This window comes from Zonotrichia albicollis, chromosome 15 (assembly GCF_047830755.1).
Source record: "Zonotrichia albicollis isolate bZonAlb1 chromosome 15, bZonAlb1.hap1, whole genome shotgun sequence".
Lineage (NCBI taxonomy): Eukaryota > Metazoa > Chordata > Aves > Passeriformes > Passerellidae > Zonotrichia > Zonotrichia albicollis.
This window is the reverse complement of record NC_133833.1, coordinates 15480573-15501434: the sequence shown is the minus strand read 5'-3', so window position 1 is coordinate 15501434 and position 20862 is coordinate 15480573. Positions and strand designations below refer to the sequence as shown.

The 20862-nt window shown below is 50.9% G+C and overlaps 2 protein-coding genes across 3 annotated transcripts in view; both read left to right on the top strand.

The window, feature by feature from the left end:
* Positions 1–1070: 1070 nt before the first annotated feature.
* Positions 1071–8120, top strand: HBEGF (heparin binding EGF like growth factor). Its single transcript, XM_074552268.1, has 6 exons — positions 1071–1235; positions 1471–1647; positions 3548–3725; positions 5613–5768; positions 5882–5974; positions 7050–8120. Exons 1-5 carry the CDS (start codon positions 1193–1195, stop codon positions 5952–5954), a joined length of 627 nt encoding a protein of 208 aa, XP_074408369.1. The 5' UTR covers positions 1071–1192; the 3' UTR covers positions 5955–5974; positions 7050–8120.
* An 890-nt stretch (positions 8121–9010) lies between these two features.
* The window catches only part of PFDN1 (prefoldin subunit 1), a 32289-nt gene continuing 20437 nt past the window's right edge, over positions 9011–20862 (top strand). For both annotated transcript variants that reach the window (XM_074552270.1, XM_074552269.1), the window contains exons 1-2: positions 9011–9157; positions 9349–9515. In XM_074552270.1, coding sequence (XP_074408371.1) covers positions 9125–9157; positions 9349–9515 — 200 coding nt within the window. In that variant the 5' untranslated portion in view covers positions 9011–9124. The remainder of the gene's footprint in view (positions 9158–9348; positions 9516–20862) is intronic.

The window sequence follows — 20862 nt, the reverse complement described above, 5'->3', positions numbered from 1 at the left end:
ACCACCTCCCTCCACTGCCAAAGGCTTTGGGCTCCTGATGGCCGGAGGAGGCGGAAGGAAAACATCCAGCAAACAATTGCAAAAGTCAAGTCTGAGCAAGAAGGAGGGTGTGAGCAGGGGGGGTGCCAGATCCGGTGGTATTCCTTGGAGACAGCAACAACAATGGCAGGAATATTTGCTCATGCCTAGCTGAGCCCAAACCAGCCATGGGCCGGGGGCTCGGGACCTCGAGGAACTGACCAGGGGCCTCTGCTGCCCCAAAGGAGAGCTGGGGCAGGACCCTGCACTGACCTGGCACTGATGTCAGTGACATTTTTTGTGCTGTCACCTGTGCTGAGGATGAGGCCAAACACAGCACATGGCTGCCAGCATGGTGAAGGACATGGGGAAGCTCTGGCAGTGCCCAAACACAACAGGCTGGGACAGGGACAAGGACGGTGGCTGGCTGGGGGGGTGTTGTGAGATGAGGCTGTGACTCAATCACTTGACTCAGTCACAGCATAGGAGCATGAATGGGGCTTTGGGGACAGAAAGGGTCTCAGCTGCAATCTCAGATTGCCACCACCTCCTCAGCCCACTGCTAGTGCAGTAGCACACGAGTGGCAGAGTGGCAGTCTGTCTTCTTTCTGAGGACCATCCACCCCCAAGGCCAGGAAGAGGTGCAGCCCTGACTCCTGAGGTGCTGCCTCTCACCTGATGCTAGTTTTGTGAGCTGCACTGTCTCCCCCAGCACCCTCGGGGCCCCTCGGCCACCTGCCAGCAGGGTTTGAGGCCACGGGGACCATCGGGATCCCTCTCCTGTCCCCTTGGCTGGGGCCACACTTTTCCCGGGCCATCTCCTGCCCTCTGCACTCTGCGGAAACCCTTTATCTCCCTGGGCTCTCACCGCCCGGCCCGGCCCGGCCCACAGCGCAGAGCGGCACCGGGGTGGCGGTGGCTCTCGGGTCCTGGTTCGTCTCCGGAGCGAGGAGACCCCACCGGGCTCAGGCCAAAGTCCCGGGACCCAGTCCCACTCTCAGCCAGGGGGGCGCCCACTAGGGTCGCTGGGGAAGCCCTTCCCAGGGCGTGTCCCAGCCTCGCCCCGCCCCGCCGCCTCTCAGCTTTCTACCCGCCGCGGGGCCGCTGTGCCGGAGAGCGGGCAGTGCTGCGGGACCGAGCGGAGCGCGGCTGGACGTGTGTGTGCCCGCGGGTCATGGACGGGCGGGCGGTGCTGATCCAGGCGCTGCTGGCGGCAGGTACGGGCTCGCGTGGGGAGTGTCCCGGGCGCGGACAGCGCGTCCCAGCGCCGTGCTCGGCTGAGTCCCGGACATGTGGGGGGATGGTTTTGGGCAACGCGGGCATGGCCGGTCCTGGGCACGGGTAACGCGGTCCTGATCCCGGGTGCGGGCGGACGGGAAGATTGGTCCCTGTCCCGCGTGGGGTGCCCGGGCAGGGCGGTGTCAGCCCCGCTTCTGACCGCTCTCTCCGCAGTGTGCTCGGCGGCGGCGGGCGGGCTGCGCCGGGACGAGCTGCACAACGAGGTGCTGCACAAGGGCGGCGGTGGCGGCGGGGTGCCGGTCCCGGCCACGGCCCCGCTGCTCGGCGGCAGCCCCGAGAAGGAAGGCGGCGGAGCGGCCTCGGGGGACGACTTCAGCGAGCTGCCGAGAGGTAGGGACGGGATAAAGGGTCCCAGGGCGGGGCTGGGGTCGCGGAACGGGCTGGGCTGGGGGTAATCAGAGCCGGAGAGGTGGCGAAGGTGCCGGGCTGGGCTCGGCTCAGCTCAGTCCCGCGGGTGCCTCGGCAGCAGCTCCGGTTCCGCTTCGGAGGGACTTGCAGTGGTGGGTGGGAGCAGTCTCGGATACCGAGCCCTGGCGGCAGCAGACCCGAGTGGGAGTAGCCCGTGGGGCACCAGCACGGAGCAGTGGCGCTCCTGCCGGGGGCTGTCCGTGCTCCTGAAGTCTCCTACAGGGGGGTTCCAGGGCGTCCCGGCTCTCAGCCGCTTGGCCGGGAGGATCAGAGCCGCTCGTGGCGGGGTTGCCGTGTCCGCGGGCCCGCGCTGCCCTCACGGCCGTGGCGCGGGGACCGCCGTGAGTCACCGCCGCCCACGCGCGGCTGCTCCTCATTCCGCGGCAGGGCTCGTCAGCCGGCAGCCCCGCCACGGGGGCGGTGGGGGCACCGCCGCTCGCTGGGCTCCCGAGCACCCACACCGGGCTCCTTGCCCCGGGCTGGCAGCAGAGAGTGTCCCGGGGGCTCTCATGGGGGTTGGACGGGGGCTGAGGGTGTGAATGTACCTGTGCCTCGCACACGCGGCGTGCCGAGGGCAGTACCTGGCACCAGGTGTGCTCTGCTCCGTACGCCTGACCCTCCCATTTTTCCGTGTTTTTCTTTGCTTTCTGGCTGTGCCAGCAGACTGTGACAAAAAGCTGACAGAACCGGGCTGAGCCGTTCGCACCGGGGGGACTCAGCCCTGGGGAATCGCAGCAGTGTGTGTTGGCTGTGGCTGGGAGATAACTCTCAGGGCAGGAGAGGCAGGGGACGGAGCAGTCTCTGCTGTCAGCCTCCTGCGGCGGTTTCTCCAAGCCGCAGCGTTTCCTGGAGTATCGGTTTTCTCCAGGCGCAGCGTGGAGGATGTCGACATGGCTTTGCTAGGTGTGCAACCGGTGTGTGCCAGCACGAGAGGCTCTGGTTCCGTGAGGAAGTGGTTGAGTTGTAACCTGGGCAGGTTACAACTTGTCACGTTGGACTCTGCTGTGCTCTCCTTCCCGAGCAGCCCCGGGCTTAATTCACCGGGGTTACTGAGCTCCATAGCTTGGGGGGAGCTAAAAAATCCTCGGAGCAGAGTGCTCTCCAACACCTCAGCACCTAAAGAGATCAGTCTGGGAGCTGGTTTATTTTGGTATCTGCACACCTTAAAAGCCATTCCAGTACCGTTGTTAGTGTTGGGCTGTGTCTGGGTGAGGAGATTGGTGCTCTGGTTTCCACCAACCCGGCAGGGGGCTGGCATGGCACCAAAAGCCGCTGGTTACTGCACCATAATTAAAACATACCGTGGTAATTTATGGGAATGATGCCCTCACAATCTCCTGGGCTCTGCAAAATCAAAACTTAAGGCAGGCTTGCTCTTTTAATCCTGCCCTGGGGTGAGTAAGGCATCCTTGTGCCCACGGGAAGGAGAGTCCATCAGAGCCATGAATAGGGTCTTAGAAAAGCCTGTGCTTGTCAGGGAAATAAAGGCCAGATAAAGGGGCAATTAGCAATGTTCTGTATTCAGTGGAAACTGGTGCATATAATAGCAGCATTTGAGATGTATAAAGCTCTGTTCCCCCTGCCCGACTCCCTTCTTTCCTTGAGAATTGTTCTTATGAATTGGAAAGGCCATGATATTTGTGAGGAGCTGAAAAAAAAGAAAAAGCCCCTCCACCCGGGGCTCGGGGGCAGCTCCCAGCACAAAGGGCTGTGGGAGCCAGGGCTGAGCAGTTGTGGCAGCCCTGGGACGTGGCTTTGCCTTCCCTTTGCTTGGCACGTGGAGCTGATCTGACTGATCTCTCCTTCCCAAATTGTTTTCCAGTTGCCTTCCTGTCAAAGCCTCAAGGCCTCGTTACTCCCAAGAAAAAAGGCAACGGCAATAAAAGAAGAAAAGGCAAAGGCCTGGGGAAGAAGAGAGACCCGTGCCTGCGGAAGTACAAGGATTTCTGTATTCACGGCGAGTGCAAGTACATCCGAGAGCTGGGAGCTCCCTCTTGCATGTGAGTTCTGGTGTGTGGCTGTGAGGGGGAGCCTTAGTCATGGTTCTTTCAATTCTCCAGGCCAGGCAGAGGAAAAGCAGAGATATTTTTAGTGCATGTTCCCTACCCATGCAGGGACAACTCTGACTTGGCCTCTTCCTTGTAATTCTTGAGAAGTGTCCACGCCTTCCCCAAAGCCTGTCATGGCCTTAGGGCCAGGGTTCCTTGTCAGCACAGTGAGTTCTGGCTGTGCTGGGGACTGCAGAATGGTGTGTAAGGTTGGTATCTGGCAGCTGAGGGCTTCTGCAGGTCTGATTTGGGAAACCTCATCCTGACCCTGTAAATGCCCCACTCTGAGACCTCTGGGCTCCTGCATCTCTCAGGGCACATCAGTGCAGGTGGGAAGAGCATCTCTGCCATGCCACCAGCAAAGCAAAGTGGAGGCAGCACCTTTGGGGACAGGCTGCCAAAGCCATGCCCAAGCTGTCCCTTGGCCTGATGAAAGACAGGGCTGTGTACCCCTCCTTTCCCACCCTCCTGGGGTGCAGAGCAAGCAGGGACTAGATGAGGCCAGTGAAGGAGAAAGTATTTGCCTGCTGCTGGGGCACCTGGATACAGCACTGCTGCTGCAGGAAATACCCTGGGGTGCATATTTGATCCCCACTGACGTGGGCAGGACTTGAGCTGGCAGATATGTAAGAGGCTTTGTTCTTCACTATCAATCCTCTGAGCCACCCAGCCTTGAGCCCAGGGAAGATAATAGCTCCTTGGCTTATGGTGCCCACAGGATCTGCAATCTGCAGGGATCAAGCTCCACAGAGCTCCTCTAACTCCCTGGTTCCTCCCTGTTGAAGCTGTCATGAAGTTGGGCCCTTGCATGGGGGACTCGGGACTGCCAATGAGGGGGCATCTTTGCAGGCTCAGCTTGGGTTGGTGACTCAGCACAATGTGGGTTGTGACACCCTGGCCTAGGACTGGGACAGCCAGGTATCCCCTGCCCAGATCCCTGGGGCTGGGAGAGAAACTGGGACACAGACAAGCAGCAGGGATTTGGGAGCTGGCTGTGTCTCTTCAGCATGGTGGTCTGTCCCTGGGTGACATCTCTGAGCCATCAGTTTTTAGTAGCAGTGGCCAACTGCCCCAGTCTCCTCTGCTGAAGAGATCTTGTGTTGCCTGGTGTCACTTGGTTGTGGCTGCTCTTGGTGCTTGGCTGTCACAGAGTCTCCTGGAGTGTTGCTTCCTGGGGCACAGGGTGGAACGAGGGTGCTGCTGGGCTGGGTCCTGCACCTCTGCCATGTGCCCAGCCTTGCTGCTGTGCCTGGGAGGTGATGCTGCATGCGGCATTGTGAGCCCAGGAGCTGGGCTGAGTCCGGCTTGGAGATCAGCCTGAGGGTCAGTGGTGCTGGATATAGAGGGATATATTTATCTGATTGCATCAGTGCAATGTGGCTCAGGGAGGGCTGGAAGCCTCCCAGCCTGTGTGGAGCGTTATTTCTGTTACATGAGCAACCTCCCAAGTCTCCAGGGATGGGACACCTCTGAGCTGGCAGGGTGTGCAGGGACATCCTGCTCCTTGGGAAATGCTGGCCCAGCTGCCTCACTGCTCCCTTCCCACTCCTAGAGGTGTTCTGGGCAACTTGCCTGGGGGTGACTGGAAAGAGCATAGACCCCAGTGCCTTCTGCTGAGAGAGACCTCAACCTTTCTAGGAAACTTCACTAGGTGCAGGAGAAGCTTAATTTACCAGGCCAGTAGAGATGATGGTGACCTCCCAGCTCAAGGGTGTGGGGGAACAGGCAGGGTGCTGGTTGAGGCTGAGCACAGAGGCATTGCCTTCCCGTGGGGTGTGGGGCACATAAAGACCTCCTGTCCTTGCTCACCACTGACCTTTGAGTTTCCTCCTTGCCCAGATGCCAGCCAGGCTATCATGGGGAGCGCTGCCACGGCCTCCTGCTGCCAGTGGAGCACCCGCCCAGCGCCTACGACCACACCACAGCCCTGGCCGTGGTTGCTGTTGTCCTGTCCTCCCTGTGTCTCGTCATCATCGCAGCCCTGCTGATGCTCAGGTGAGGGGGATGGCACTGAGCTCCCAGATCTGTGTCCCTGGGAAGATCGTGTGCAAGAGGAAGGTGACAGAGGTTTCTCCATGCCCTGAGCATCTCTTTGCTTGGCCTCGCAGGTGTCACAAGAGGGGTGGCTACGATGTAGAAAACGAAGAGAAAATCAAGCTGGGCATCACTGTGAATCACTGAGGATGCCAAGTGCTGGCAAGGTGAGCCCCTGGCTGGGCATGGGGCAGCAGTGGGCCTGGTGGACATCTGGGGGCTCTGCTGTTTGTGCTGAGGGTCTGCTGTGTGGATCCTGTGCCAGAGCTAGGCAGGAGCTGAAGGCAGCCTGAGTCTGGAGTGGCAGCTGGCTGAGAGTCTGGGCTGCCCTGGGGGGCTCCAGTCTTCTTTTCTCCCCTTCCTGCTGAAATCCTGTCCCCTGGCATTCCTATGTCCTTCTTTCTAACCCCAAGTCCCTGCTCTGTGCTGCTGTTCCATGCTTTGGAGATGTTTGGTAGTAGGGAAGCTGCTTCTGTTTTGTTTAGCTTTTTCCCCTTGCTCATTCTGCTCTCTCTCTGACCCTCTGAGTCACTTCCCCTCCTTAGATATCGCCTCTATTTATATACATGTGTAAAAAACCCCTTTCCTTTTCATTCCCACTCTGCTTATTACTTGCACCAAAGCAAGGCCTATCAGCTTGGCACAGGGGCATCTTGCTGCCAGCCCATGCCATGTTCTTCTGGCTGGGTTGGGATGTGTGCTCTGCCCCAGGGGTGGCTCTGGGGCTGGGTGCTGAAAATCTGTCAAACTTCCTCTGATCTGACCTAAACCCTGACGTTAGATGTAGTCATACATATTACAGTTACTTCTCTTCTTAAAAAAAAAAAAAAAAAAAAGAGAAAAAAGAAAAAAAAGAAAAGTCATTGTTCTTTGTGAGGATGAAGTAATGCCTTTGGAGAATTTCTGTCATGCTGATCACAGTGCTGGGGGTGGGAATTTGGGCTGCTCATAGAAGCTGAATTTTCAGGAAAGAGACTTGGCACAAGGCTTTCCTCACTGTCCCCTTTATACCCTGGGGGTTACTGGGGTGGACGTGTCCGGTGGAAAAAGCGCTGTGATCCCGGGAAGGGGGGAGCATGGTGGGGTACCTTGGCTCCCATCCTCCCGGGTCCAGCCCCGAGGGTGGCGAGAGGAGCTTGGGTGGGCTGGGTGTGTCGGCACCTCCATCGCAACTCGCAGGGAGCGCTCTGCGGCAGCGCAGCCCCGGATGGCGGTGTGAGCTCTCCCTCCTCTCTCTCGCAGGGGCCGGCACTAACGCACTTCTACCTCCTGGAAGAGGCGAGACCGCGGCGCCGGCGGCACGGGGCTGCGGCACGCTGGGGGCTCGCTGCAGCACCGGGACGGCACCGGCGGGGCTGCGGCGGCTCCGCGGCCGCCTCCGGGACGGTGCTGACCGGGGGCACGGGGACTCTCCGTCCGCTGCAGAACGTGCCGAGGAACAAGCTGTGAAAGGGAGGAGACCGAGCTCGGGGCTTCCTTCGCCGCAGAAAGGGGGGAGGGTAACAGCTATTTAACATATTTTTTCTTTTAAATTATATATTTATTTTAGATAAACTGTACATAGTATTTATATTTATTGTAGGTCTGGCCCTGCATGCTTCATGTATGTAAAGGTGACAGGGTCAGACCTCCCTTATTTTTTAAGTGCAATGTAATATTCTAATAAATAACACTTTGTAACAAACGCTTGGGTCGTTAATTTAATTATGGAGGTGGAAAGCAGTCAGAATTCTGAAGGCTGTGTTCAGCACCAGTTCCATACTGGTGGGGTATTGCCAACAGCAGCAGAGATCCTGAGTGTGTGGTCAGAACTGCTGGATCAGCTTGTGCCATCCTTGGGGAGCAGTGTGGTGTAAGGGGCTGGAGGCAGGATCCATCTCAGCTTGGCCCCATGTGGATTATTTCAGAGCTTTTCTTCATCTTTGCCAGCTGGTGCTTTGGGAGGGGTGTGATGTTTGTGGGTCTGCTCACCGAGCAGAGCTGCCTCTGATATGAATAAAGCCACTCTGGCCACTGATCTGTTCAAATGGGAATGGTCCCTGGTTTTAAGGCAGCATTTGTCATTTAGACACTGGCACAGGTTGCCCAGAGAAGCTGTGGCTGCCCCATACCTGTGGGTGTTCAAGGCCAGACTGAATGTGGCTTTGAGCAACCTGGTCCCCTGGAAGGTGGGCTAGATTATCCTAAAGGTCCCTTCCAACCAAATAATATTATGATGGTTCTATGATTTGGCAGAACAAAAAAATCCAGAGGTGGATCCACACCCCTCCTGAAATGAATCCCAGCTGTTCTTGGGGGGATTGGAGGTTCCTGGAGCTGAGGTAATTCCAGCCAGCAACACTTCATACAGTGATCAGGAATGATTCCTTACTTTGCAGTAAAAATAACCTCCAAACCAGTTTTTTCCTCTTCCCTGGGGGGAAGTGAGAGCGGGGGAGTTGATGGCTCTGCTAGAGAGCCGCGAGGCAAAGAGAAACCAACAGGATCCTGGGCTGCATCCAAAGGAGCGTGGCCAACAAGTCAAAGGTGATTCCTCCCCTTTATCATGTACAATTCTGGTGCCTCCAACATAAGAGCAATATGGAACTGCTGGAGGAAGTTCAGAGGAAGCCACAAAGTTGGTAAGAGGAGGGGAGGATCTTCCTTGTGGAGACAGACTGAGAGAGCTGGGGCTGGTCTGGTGGAGAAGACAAAGTTGAGTAGAGAACTCACTGCCACCTGCCAGTGTCTGAGGGGGCCACCAAGGAAGCCATAGAGGGACTCCTCACCAGGAACTGTAGTGACAGGACAAGGAGTAATAGGCACAAATTGAAAGAAGGGAATTTTAGATTAGATATATGGAAGAAATTCTTTATTTTGAGGGTGGTGAGGGATGGAAACAGGTAGCCCAGAGAAGCTGTGGCTGCCCCATCTCTGGGACTCTCCAAGTTGGAGAGTGCTTGGAGCAACCTGGGATAGCGGAAGGTGTCCCTGCCCGGGGTAGGAGGTACTTGGGATGAGATGATCTTTAAGGTCCTTTACAGCTCCTTAGGCAGGGATGGTTCTCCCCCTCTGGCTGCTCCAGGCCTTCTACAATCCCCGGCCGGGCACACCCACACGGGGCCGGCCCGACGAGCTGGTCTCGCGCCCACAGCCCCACCGGTGCAGCCGGCCCCGGAGGGCACCGCAGGGTGGAGCGAGGAGCCCTCACGGGAGCCCCCAGCCCGCTCGGTGCCGGTGCCAGTGCCGGTGCCAGCCCCGGTCCCACAGCGCGTCCCGCCCGCGGGTGGAGCCCTGACTGCCCCCGCCCCTCCGCGCATGCGCCGTGCGCAGACAAGATGGCAGCGCCCGTGGATCTGGAGCTGAAGAAGGTACGAGACCCCCGCCCGCGTGTTTCTCTTTCATGTGCGCTCCCTCCTTGTGTCCCACCCTTCCACTGTGTGTCCTGCCCACTGTGCGTCCCCCTCCGTGTCCCCCTCAGTGTCCCGGCGGCGGCGGCTCCCCCAGCCCGGGGCCGGTTGTGCCCCCGGCGCTCCTCACCCCGGCGTTCTCCCCTGGCCAGGCCTTCACCGAGCTGCAGGCCAAGGTGATGGACACGCAGCAGAAGGTGAAGCTGGCCGACCTGCAGATCGAGCAGCTCACCAAGACCAAGAAGCACGCGCACCTCACCGACACGGAGGTGATGATGCTGGTGGATGAGACCCGCATGTACGAGGGCGTGGGGCGGATGTGAGTATCGGCCGGGGCCGGGGACACCACCGGGAGAGGGGCCCCTGGATTCAGGAAAGACAGTGAGAGTCTGCAGCATGTCCGGAGAAGGATAACGCAGGTAGAGAAGGGTTTGGAGCACAAGGACTGGCTGAAGGAGCTGTGATAGCTCAGCCTGGAGAAAAAGGGGCTCGAGGGGAACCTTCCTGTTTTCTTCAACTTCCTGAGTGGAGCGTAGTGGTGGTCAGCTCTTCTCCCAGACAGCAAATGATGAGAGGACATAGGCTTAAACTGCACTAGGGTAGGTTTAGGTAAGTCATTAGGAAGAATTTCTTCACAGAAAGGGTGATTAAACATTGGAAGGGGATGCCCAGGGAGGTGGTGGAGTCAGCATCCCTGGAGGTGTTTAAGGAAAGACTGGACATGGCACTTATTCCATGATCTAGTTGACAAGGTGTGTTGGGTCATAGGTTGCACTCAGTGACCTCAGAGGTGTTTTACAGCCTGATTGATTCTGTGATTCTGAGTCCTCCAGCCTGAGGCTCTGTGAAGCCTCCAGGCTGCTGCCCTGGGCAGGAGGCTCTCCACAAAGAGCATGTTAGCTTTCTGTCAGCACGTTCACTTGTTCCCTTTTATCTTCCATTTTTAATTTCAGCAATCTACCTGCAAATACAGCAAGGCTTATTCCTTTACCTCTTGGGGTTAGGTGCTGGCTGCCTTGATGAAGGGCTGTTACAAATTATATTGGCTTTGTGTGGTTTTGCTTGCTGGCTCAGCTCCTGGCCTCGGTGCTGACCTCTGGGGAGTTTGTAATTTCAACTAGCAGAATGCTCTAATGCCAAATGGCATTTGTGGGAAGGCCCTCACAGATCTGCCCAGCATCAGTCATTTCCAGTGTTGTTTATGTCAAACTCCTTGAAAACCCCCTGTGCATAGCTCCTGTGCTCAGGGCTTTGCTGGCACTGATGTTTTACAGAAATGTCCTTTACAGTGTCATGCCAGGGAATGGATCTAATGTCATTGTTTGGATTTTTTTCAAACCTTTGGAAGTGAACATAAAACTTGTATGGGTAGTCCCAGTGCATCCTTAAAGATGTGCTTCTGTGTGTTGGATGGCTGTCAAAAGAAACACCTTAAACCAGGCTGAGGTGTTCTGATTGATTTCTGCAATGCACTTTGGTGGGATTTCAGCAGCCTCTGATAGAACACCCTATAAAGTGGTTTTTATACAGAGAGGTTTCACCAAATAAAGTAGTTTCAAATCTGAAACATGTGCTTGCTTGACAAATATCACATTAGATTTCTGCATTTCTGATTTGAGAAATAGGATTTTGTCTCATGTGAGTTGGGTAACAGTGATGACTGCCTAGCTCAGGATGTGGTTTGTGAAATACTGGATCTGCTCAGACTGCTGCCAACAGGGGAGATTGTATCAACCTCCTCCCTGGCCTGTTTACCCCACCTTCTTCTTGTCAAAGTGGCTGATCACAGGACCAAGCAGCGAGCCAGGTCAGCCTTCCAGTGCCCTCATCCCTCAGCCCACACAATCTCCAGACCAAGCTGTAGGGAGGTGGCAGGATGGGAAGCCAGGAATGGTGTGTGCTTTGCATTTTGAGAGTTTTCAGGGGAGTTGTACCCAGGCTAATGGAGCTGTTCAGAGTGGCAGGGTTCCCACTAAATAAACTTTTCCAAGTAGGTTAAATGTTTATGTTGGGTTTGGTGGGGATGCTGATGACATCAAAAAGAGACAGAGTCTGGTCTCTTGCAAGAGGGGACTGATTGACCTGGGCAGGCTGTAGATGTAGCAAACACTTGTGTTTGGAGTAGTCATGAGATGTCTCAAAAGGCTTTTTTTTCTGTTTGGGTTCTTCACAGAGCAGACAGATGAAGAGTAAAAGATAATTCTGGAGTCAGCATGTTTCTCTAAAGCTTGTTCAGAATTTGAAAGTCTAGAGGGCCTTTGGATGGGAGAAGTCCCTCAAGGTACTTTAAGAATGTGAGAGTGTTGGTCTTTATGGTTAAATGATCCTGCCTGTGAATCAGGTGTGGGGTGTCACAGTGGTCACAGGGGTTTTCAGGGTGAAGAGAGAGGCGAGAATGTTGACCTCATGTTCAGAAGGCTTGATTTATTATTTTGTGATATATATTACATTATAACTATACTAAAAAGAAATAGAAGGAAAGGTTCTCAGCAGGCTGGCTAAGCTAAGAATAGAAAAGGAGTGAATAACAAAGTTCTGTGTCTCAGCAGAGAGTGAGACCCAGCTCTGCCATGAGTGGTCAGTAAATCCAAACATCCACCTGAGACCAATCACAGATCCACTTGTTGCATTCCACAGCAGCAGATAACCATTGTTTGCATTTTGTTCCTGAGGCCACAGCTTCTCAGAAGGGGGAAAAATCCTAAAAAAAGGATTTTTCACAAAAGATGTCTGTGACAGTGGGGAGCAGATGTTATTTCATCACACTCTGAAGTGCATTGTCTGCTTTCTGCTTCTGCCTCCTCCTTGGGAGTGAGACACCTCCCTGATGTGCTGAACCACTTACCCTTGCTGTGTGCAGGAGCCCCAGTCCTGTGGGGAGCCCTCTCTTCCTCCCTTTCCTGACCAGACAGGTGTGAGGCAGGGCTGGCAGCTCCGGCTCCTCGGGGATGGCAGAGGCGCCAGCAGGGAAATATTTACATTGTGACATTGTTTAAAAACTGAACTCTTCGTGGCCTTTCTTGTATTAGTGGCTGTGCAAATACAGATTAAGGGAGTGCTCTTCTTCTGAATGCTGTTCATTCATTCTTTTTTTTTTGCTTTTTTTTATCCCTGCCTAAGCTTGACAGGGTGTTTCTGTGAGCTCTGCCTGTCCTGGCTGTGGGGCTGAAGCTGCCCTGCCAACTGGCAGTGATGCACTGGTGTGATTTGTGTCACTTCCTAGTGCAGACAGCTTGCACCAAGTACATGAGCAACTTCCTGAAGCCCACTCCAACCCTAGCAGAAAATTTATTGCTGAAATTTGGGCTTTTGGCAAAACAGGCTAAAGCAACCCTTGAACAGGAGTTTAAATCCAAGGGCAGTCTGGCATCTTGTGTTCCACTGGAGACCAAAGGAGGTGGTCACTGTGGTTCTTCTGGACATGGAAGCCATGTTCTGTGAAGTGGACTAGCAGATGTCCTCTGTGGACATGAGTTTGGCCACCAAAGGCATATTTGTGATGTCCTAATTTCATTTACGTAGTCCAGCATGGAAATACTGGAGCTCTAAAGGGTTTCAGTTACCCAGGAAGGGTGGAGGTTTGAGTCACTGTTAACTCTGATTATCAGGGTTCTTCTGCTTGAATAACTAAATTCTTGAAGTAGGTTTGGTGCTTCTATTCCTGTGCTTAACTTTTTCTTTTAATTTCCTTTCTTTCTTCCCTCAGACCCATCTAAGCTGCTACTTAGAATCTGGCATCTGATGAGGTTTCTGTGTTTTTCCTCCAGCTTGGGTGGATGGGCTGTATGCAAAGGGCTAGCATGTACCCTTCTGTAGGACAAGATACTCCAGGTCTTCGTGGAATTTGAAGGCTTGAGAAACTGTGGTGACGTGCTGCATCCTGGGAGGAAGCCTGCCTGCTTTGGTACTTCCTTCTGCATTACTTGGAAAGCAGTTGTGTGGTTTTTATTTTCTGAACCCCTATCCTGAGTCTCCTTCCTTCCCAGAAAGCTTTTCCTTCACTGCTAATGAATGTGAAAGTTTCATTTGTTGTTCCTCAACTTAATTTGATTTGGTTTTTTTTTGGGAGTATTGCAGTTTGTGTAACATGCCGAGGCCTTACCGGGCTCCACACGTGGGGCTCAATTTACTTTTGCTAAAGCTATTTTTGCTTTGACAGAAGAAATGTCAGTGCCACATAGTATGAGCTGATGAATTGCTGTGCACTGTACATATCTGTGGGGCTGGGAGCTCATCTGGGTGGTGGCATCTTGCCAAATACATTTCAGTTCTGTTACTTCATACTCTTTTGAAGGGCCCGTTACGTAGCCTGAGACAGCTACCACTGTGCTGGACTTCTGCTCAAGCTATTTGTGAACTGATATCATCGTGTTGCTTTGAGAACTATGTTGAAAGTTTAAGCTTCAGAATTCTGTCTGAATATTTCAGACCTTTGCCTTTACATTCTTCTAGCCCATAACCTGGACAAGATCCTTATTTACAGGAGAAAAATGTCTGGCACTTGGTGTGGGGCACAGTGAGGAGAGTGCTGCAGATTTTCATGCCGTGCCAAAATAGACAGTCAGTTTTGGTTTGATATTGCTTTATCATCAGTTTACTTGTACAGCTAATGGGAGAACACTTAAAAGAGAAAATATAAGAAAAAAATCAAGCAAATACTGTAGCACAACTTTTGGCTCAAGATTTTCTGCAAGCATAATATATTATCACAGCTGTCCCTATAAAATGGCTTTGTACCATTACAGTATTTTATGGGACAGCTGTAATAACATGATTTTGAATTTAAAAATTTTTTTAAAGAGTGGTTCAGATTTTTGGTGGCTGAACCATATGCATGTGGAACCTGAGAGAGAATTAAATATACTTGATGATTCCTTGGACTTAAATGCATTCTTGCTTTTACTGTGATTCATGGTTTTGTTTGAAAATGAGACACAATCAGTCACTGTAAGCTCTTTCCTGAACCCCCAAAGGCAGCAGTCCCTGCTGCACATCCCCGGCAAAGCTGCAGGAGCTGCATTTTCACTGTTTGTGTGTGTGTGAGGTGTTTTTGTGTGTGTGTGAGGTGTTTATGTGTGCATTTTCACTGTTTTTTGTGTGTGAGGTGTTTTTGTGTGTGCATTTTCACTGTTGGTGTGTGTGTGTGAGGTGTTTGTGTGCATTTTCACTGTGTGTGTGAGGTGTTTGTGTGTGTGTGAGGTGTTTGTGTGTGCATTTTCACTGTGTGTGTGTGAGCTGTTTGTGCATTTTCACTGTGTGAGGTGTTTGTGCGTGTGTGAGGTGTGTGTGTGCGTGTGAGCTGTTTGTGTGAGTGTGTGTGGTGTTTGTGTGTGTGAGGTGTGTGTGTGTGTGAGAGGTGTTTGTGTGTGTGTGAGGTGTTTGTGTGTGTGTGAGCTGTTTGAGTGTGTGTGGTGTTTGTGTGTGTGAGGTGTGTGTGTGTGAGAGGTGTTTGTGTGTGTGTGAGGTGTTTGTGTGTGTGTGAGCTGTTTGTGTGAGTGTGTGTGTGAGGTGTTTGCGTGCGTGTGTGTGTGAGGTGTTTGTGTGTGTGTGAGGTGTTTGCGTGCGTGTGTGTGTGAGGTGTTTGTGTGTGTGTGAGGTGTTTGCGTGCGTGTGTGTGTGAGGTGTTTGTGTGTGTGTGAGGTGTTTGTGTGTGTGTGAGTGTGAGGTGTTTGTGTGTTTGTGAGATGTTTGTGAGTGTGTGTGGTGTTTGTGTGTGTGTGAGGTGTTTGTGTGTGTGTAAGGTGTGTTTGTGTGTGTGAGATGTTTGTGTGCGTGTGTGTGTGAGGTGTTTGTGTGTGTGTAAGGTGTGTTTGTGTGTGTGAGGTGTTTGTGTGTGTGAGTGTGAGGTGTTTGATTCTGCCGGCACTGAACACTGCAGCTGCCCTGTGCTTCCTGCTCACATGTCAAAAATCTCACAAAGAGCTGAAGGACACCCAAGGCTTAACCTTGCTGGTTCAGCTGCTAACTATAGGCTGGTGTGTGAAATCTGAGTGCTCCTCCATGGGCTGGCTCTGTGGGCAGGGCTCGGTGCAGGCTGGGCCATGGGGCCCGGCTGCCGAGGGGCTGACAGGTGCTGACACCAGTCCCAGGCAGCAGCTTTGGGTGTTGCTTTCTGGCCAGTTTGTGGTTTGTAAACCTAAAGTTCCTCCATGTAGCTATTGGAAAAGGGAGGATTTATTTTCCACAGTAAGTGTGATGTGTGGAGAAATTCAATCAGGCACTGAGCTGTGAAGAAAACAAAATTTGTGTCCAGCTGCTTGATGGCTGCTGCTGCTGCACATTGAATGAGCTGTTGGGAGCTGGTACATGAGGAATCAAAGGCTATATGGGCATAAGCCAAAAGGTTTTCCATCCCACAGCTGGTTTTTATTTCAGGTTTTTCCTGGTTTTGAACTACTCACTTTTGTTGCAGCCTGAACAATGATCTTCACAGATTGTTAGGTGTGAGTGGGCCTAAAAGTTTGCAAGCTCTTTTTAGAGAGCTGTCATGGAAAGCAGAAATGAGAATGATGCATGCAGACGTGATGCAATAGTTTTCTGTGCTGCTGCCTGTGACTTGGTCTGTGAATTAAGGGGCAGGAGTTTGTCATCCCCTTCCTGGTTAATTGGGAGGGTGAGAGGAGCAGAGCTGGTACATGGACTGTGGTTACTGCTGGCAGTAGTGAGGTACTGGCAATCTGGACTCCTGGATTTGGTTCCAGCTCAGAAGGGGAGCTTGTTCTCTTGGGCACAGGCTCCTTTTCCAACTGACATCTCATTTCCAAACACATTCCTTCCCCAGTGCCCTGCCCCCGCTTTGTTCTTGATCTTATTCCTGCTGCCCAGGGCTGCTCATTTGTAATCTCCTGGATATCTTGGGCCAGTTATAGCTCTTCTGCCCTGCTGCTCTACATAATTTCTCCATGCAAGACTGAAACGTCAGAGAAGAAAAGATTTCCATGGTTTGTGTGCAAGATGTCTATCTGTCCTGTTCTAGGAAACAGCTGCACTTCTTTAAAGAATCAGCTTTAGGCAGAGAACTTGGACACTCTGATAAGTCAGTGTTTGTGAAATACATAAGGAGTAGAAACAAGGGTCTTAAAATAAAAGCAATAGCTAATTTAAAATACAAATAAGTCCTTTACTTATCCCTACTGGAAATAAATCTGTTGGTTATAGTCCCCCACCTACTGCGTGGGTGTTCTGATAGGAGATTAGCAATACAGCTTTTCCTCTTGCTTGTCTCCCTTGCCTGGTGACATTTAACTCTTTAGGAACATTTTCTGTTGGGACTTAGGACTATGACATTCACACAAGTCTGTTCCATTCTTTCCTTTATCCCTAAATTTTTCTCCACCTGTTACCTAGACAACACAGAGGAAGGAGCTACCTGAGTAAACTTGAGGTGAAATCTAAACTGAGAAGAATAAGGGTGAGAAGGGAGGCTGAGTGCTCCTGCAGGCTGCCCTTGTTGCTAGAAGAGGGAGTTTGATGTGCTCTCATGGAAATGCCAGAGCCTGCAGGAATCCTGCTCTCTCAGGGCAGGTTTGCAGCTGGGGCTCCTGTGCATTGAGGGCTGTAGTGAGGAACCTTGGCTTTGTCCCTGCCTCTAGAGAGGGAGGCTGAGCTCTCTTGCAAATCCAGCCCTTGCTTCAGTGGCTCAGAGTTCTGTTTGGATATAGGCTAGACAAGTATTGAATGTTCTGAGGAGCTGACACTGCTCCTGCTTTTGTGACTTGCTGTGCCAAATGACTTTACAAAACCATTATGGAACATGAGTGACTGATTTCTGAAGTTCTCCAAGCACTTAAAATGTCACTCTGGTATTCTGAAACACCAAGGAGCTTCCATTAACTTTAATATTTAGTGGATTTAAAGTACTGTATTCTGAAACTTCTTCCCCATTTCCTGAAGCAAATTTTGGAGTCAAGGGTGAGAGTCCCTGGAGAAATACTGAATTCTAGAGCACTTCTTTCAGGACACAGGGCTGTTAGGTTTAGCACAGAGGATGTGGCTTTCCTGCAGCAGAGAAGAATGGCCAGATCACTGGCCCAAAAAAAGAGTCCCTGCTGTATTTCTGTCTTGCTTGGAGATGCCCTTCCAGTGGATGTTCAGCCAGCAGGACAGAGTGTGACAAGGGACTGAGGGCCCTCAGCTCTCAGAGGGAGCTCTCAGTCAGTCCCTGAGCTGGGATGTGAATGTCAGCATAAGATATAAATTTCAGGTGGAACAGCCTTAAAACAAATGACAAATCTAAGTCTGAACATGCTGGCCTTGCCACCTGTTCAGAGTCTGAAAGAAGGGAAGGCTCATTCATGACCCCCTGAATTAAAACACTGAATTAAATATGAAGAAACCAATCCCATGGCATGAGAACTCCATTTTACACAAGTTTAATTCAGAGATGCAAGAACCAAAGTGCTGTATCAAATCTTGAACCAAATGCAAGACAATTTCTGTCTTGAATTCTTACTTTGTTTTCTCGAAAACTATTTGCTGAATTAACGGAATGTTGTGGCCAATTTAGCAAAATAAAAAAAAATAGAAGTTTGTTCTTGCTGATTAGGACACAGCAGTGTGGTTGTTTTAGTGCTAGCTAATTTAACTCCAGAGTCCAGAAATATCTGTCTATTAGTGTTGTGCTTGAATGCTTTTGGCTCAGTTATCTTTGTGTCCACTGCTGTGAAGTTTTCTGTAGTGCTTTGATGCTTTGTTGTGGCAGGATTTGGGATGTGCAGAAGCCAAGACTGTGCTATTTACCCACAAGCTGGGTCTTCCTCCTCACTTTGCATTTCAAAGGTTTCCTGCCAGACAAGGCAGAAATATTTTTTCTTTATTTTTTTTCTTTTCCCCTCTTGCAATTGGGGATGGATTTGCTTTTCAGAAAAGATGGATCCTGATTTTGCCAGTTTCTCTATGCAGGGTATTAGGGAGGGTCTGCTGCTAAGAAGGGCATAAATTTTTCTGTCAGAGTATAGCAGTATCTTCATGTCACTTCATTTGCTACTGCAAAGTTCACCTTTTTAATCACAGAATATTTATCAATAAGAAAAAAATTAAAATAGAAATGTCTTTCAGGTTATTTACCAGGGTGCTTACACCAGCGTTTGCTTGTTTATATTTTCCTTGGTGCATATCCATGTGGTATTGTAGTTTTTTTTTTTTTGTTTGTTTGTTAAGCATTCTTCCGTAGGAATTTGTGGGGAATTCTTGAAAACAGAGCAGATTTTAGAAATGGATCTTGACTTCCTGTTATTGGAAAAATTTTTCTGTTTTCTGCTTCTTTCTGCTTCTGGTTCAACCCAGACTGCAAAAATCTATTTGAGGTGCATGTGTGGTTGGCATGTTGTAGTCATCTGAGTTCCCTTGGCTTAAATAAGCCACAGCTCATCAGTGCCACATACTAACAAATTGTATGAAAACAAAACTAGAAGACAAAACCACTAAATCAGGAATATAGTGAGGCAGAACCACTCAAGGGGATTTCAATTGCATGAAGTGCTGTTGTTCTTGCACTGTTTTCCCACATGGATTTAATCTCAAATGTTATGAATTCCTGTATGATAGAGAGGAGGCATTTGCTTGCTTTTTTTTTTTTAAATTCCATTTATGTCAATTGAGCCTTGAAAAAGAATTTATGATGTTCATTAAAAGCAGACCACAGTACTATTTTCTTTTCTTGGGTTGTGCTATATTTAATACACACTTCGAGGTATATTCCTGATGTCTTTTTTTAAAGAACCCAACATGAACAATGGTATAAATCTACCATCTAGTTAAGTGTCTGGCAATGCAGAAACTGCTGTTTGCAAGCTGTGTTACTATCTTGGCTGGAGGTAATGTAATATGCTGGAGCTATTGAGAGATGCCCCCCAAAAAAGTGAAAGCTCAACGTAAACATGGCCTGAAGGGCAGCCCAGACCCCTCCGTGGGGCTGGGCACATCAGGCCAGCCCTGCTGAGCTTTGGGGAAGCCAACAGCGTGGAATTCTTTCTTCAAATCCTTTAGCTCCTTAGAGTAAATAGGTTTATGGCTTACAAATGTTCATCTGAGTAAAAGTTACCCTTGTTGGGGCCTACATAAGATGAGGTTTGGCCGATATCCAGCGCTGCTAATCCTGAGCTCTGCGTGCTCCGGTGTGTCAGGCTGGCTCTGCACAGGTTGTGCTGCTCACTGGGGATGTCTCCTGCCCAAACAGCTCCTGGTGCTCATCCACCTCTGTGAGGGCAGCAGCAAAATGTCGTGTGAGCTATAAACTGCTGCTCCTTGGAATGTATTCATGTATAATCCTCCCGACATAAGCTGCGGGATTTGTTTTGCTCTAAGGTATGTGGGGGGAATAGTTGGGGTCAGCTATATCGAGGTGACCCAGTGAGACGACTGACCACTAAAATAAATGCAAACATAGGAAAAGCTTCAACTCATCTGTTCAAACTCCATCTGTTCTGAACCAGCTCTAGTTAAGGCATATGATCTGTTGATGGGAGATTCAAAATCAGGCTGAAAAAATGTGAAACCTTTAGACATGAAGGGTGGCAGCACAAGCTATAATTAGTGATGATTTTTCTTTTTTTTTTTTTTAATATTGCTTCCTTGTCGTGTTTGGAACTGGGTAATTCATCTATGGTGACTAAAACTGAAATTTGGAGGGGTATAAACTGTGCCTGGTATGAACTGCATAGAGAATCACTTACAGAAGCACCAGCAAATCCTGGGAGAGTAGAAGAGGACTACTGGGTGCTGGCAGTTCTGCACAGCTGGTTTTGGTTCAATCAAGCTAGATTGCTTGGGATCAGCTCCTTGGAAGCCTTTCTTCCATTGGCTTTGAACAGTACTTAAAATGCAGTAATCCCCTGCTGAGTCTGCTCAAAGCTTGAGCAGCAGTGCAAGTTCAGAATTAAAAAGCGTCTTTAAATAGATAAATGCATCACTGGGCTTAGCCAAACTTTTCTCACAGAGTGGTCTAAGGCAAGCACTTGGTTTCAAGGGGCAGGACATTTCATGTAAACACTGCTGTGATATACCACAGCATGTTAGGTTGTTTAGAACTACAGTAAACACGTTAAAATAATGTTAGGGCTTTGCACAAAGTTGTTTGTTTTCTTTTCAGTTTTTGTAGAGAGTTTCCCAAGTGGAATGAGAACCATGTGGCTGAAGTTACAGTGGTTCTTTGTGAGTGCTGGGAGCCAGGAGAATGGACTTACAGATGTGCCATTCATCATTATTCTGGCAAAATAACACTGGACATATGTACCTGTAAAATTGTTTCTGTCTGGAATCAGGCAGAGAGCTGTGTACCCATCTTGGCAGGGGAAGAGCTGAGGCTTCTCCTGCTACCCTGATTCTTGCAGGGATCTACATGGAGCCAAGTGGGAAGAGCTTCTTTGCAGACTGTTTGTGTGGGGGTCCTGTGGCCTGGTGTGGGGCTCCTTCCCTCCTGGTTTGAATATTTGAACACAAACACTCTCTTGCCCAGGCAAGGCAGGCAGGGGAAACACTGGGACCACATTTCCTGACTCCATGGGCAGAGGAGAGGCTGCTCATGCCCAGCTGCCTGCCACTGAAAGCTCCAGCTGTGAAGGCTGAAGTTTGTTGTAGTTGCAAGTAATTGAAAGTAGGGATTCTTCATGGAAAACCTGAACTATGAGCATCACTGTGACTCCACCTTTAATAACTTTAATGACTTG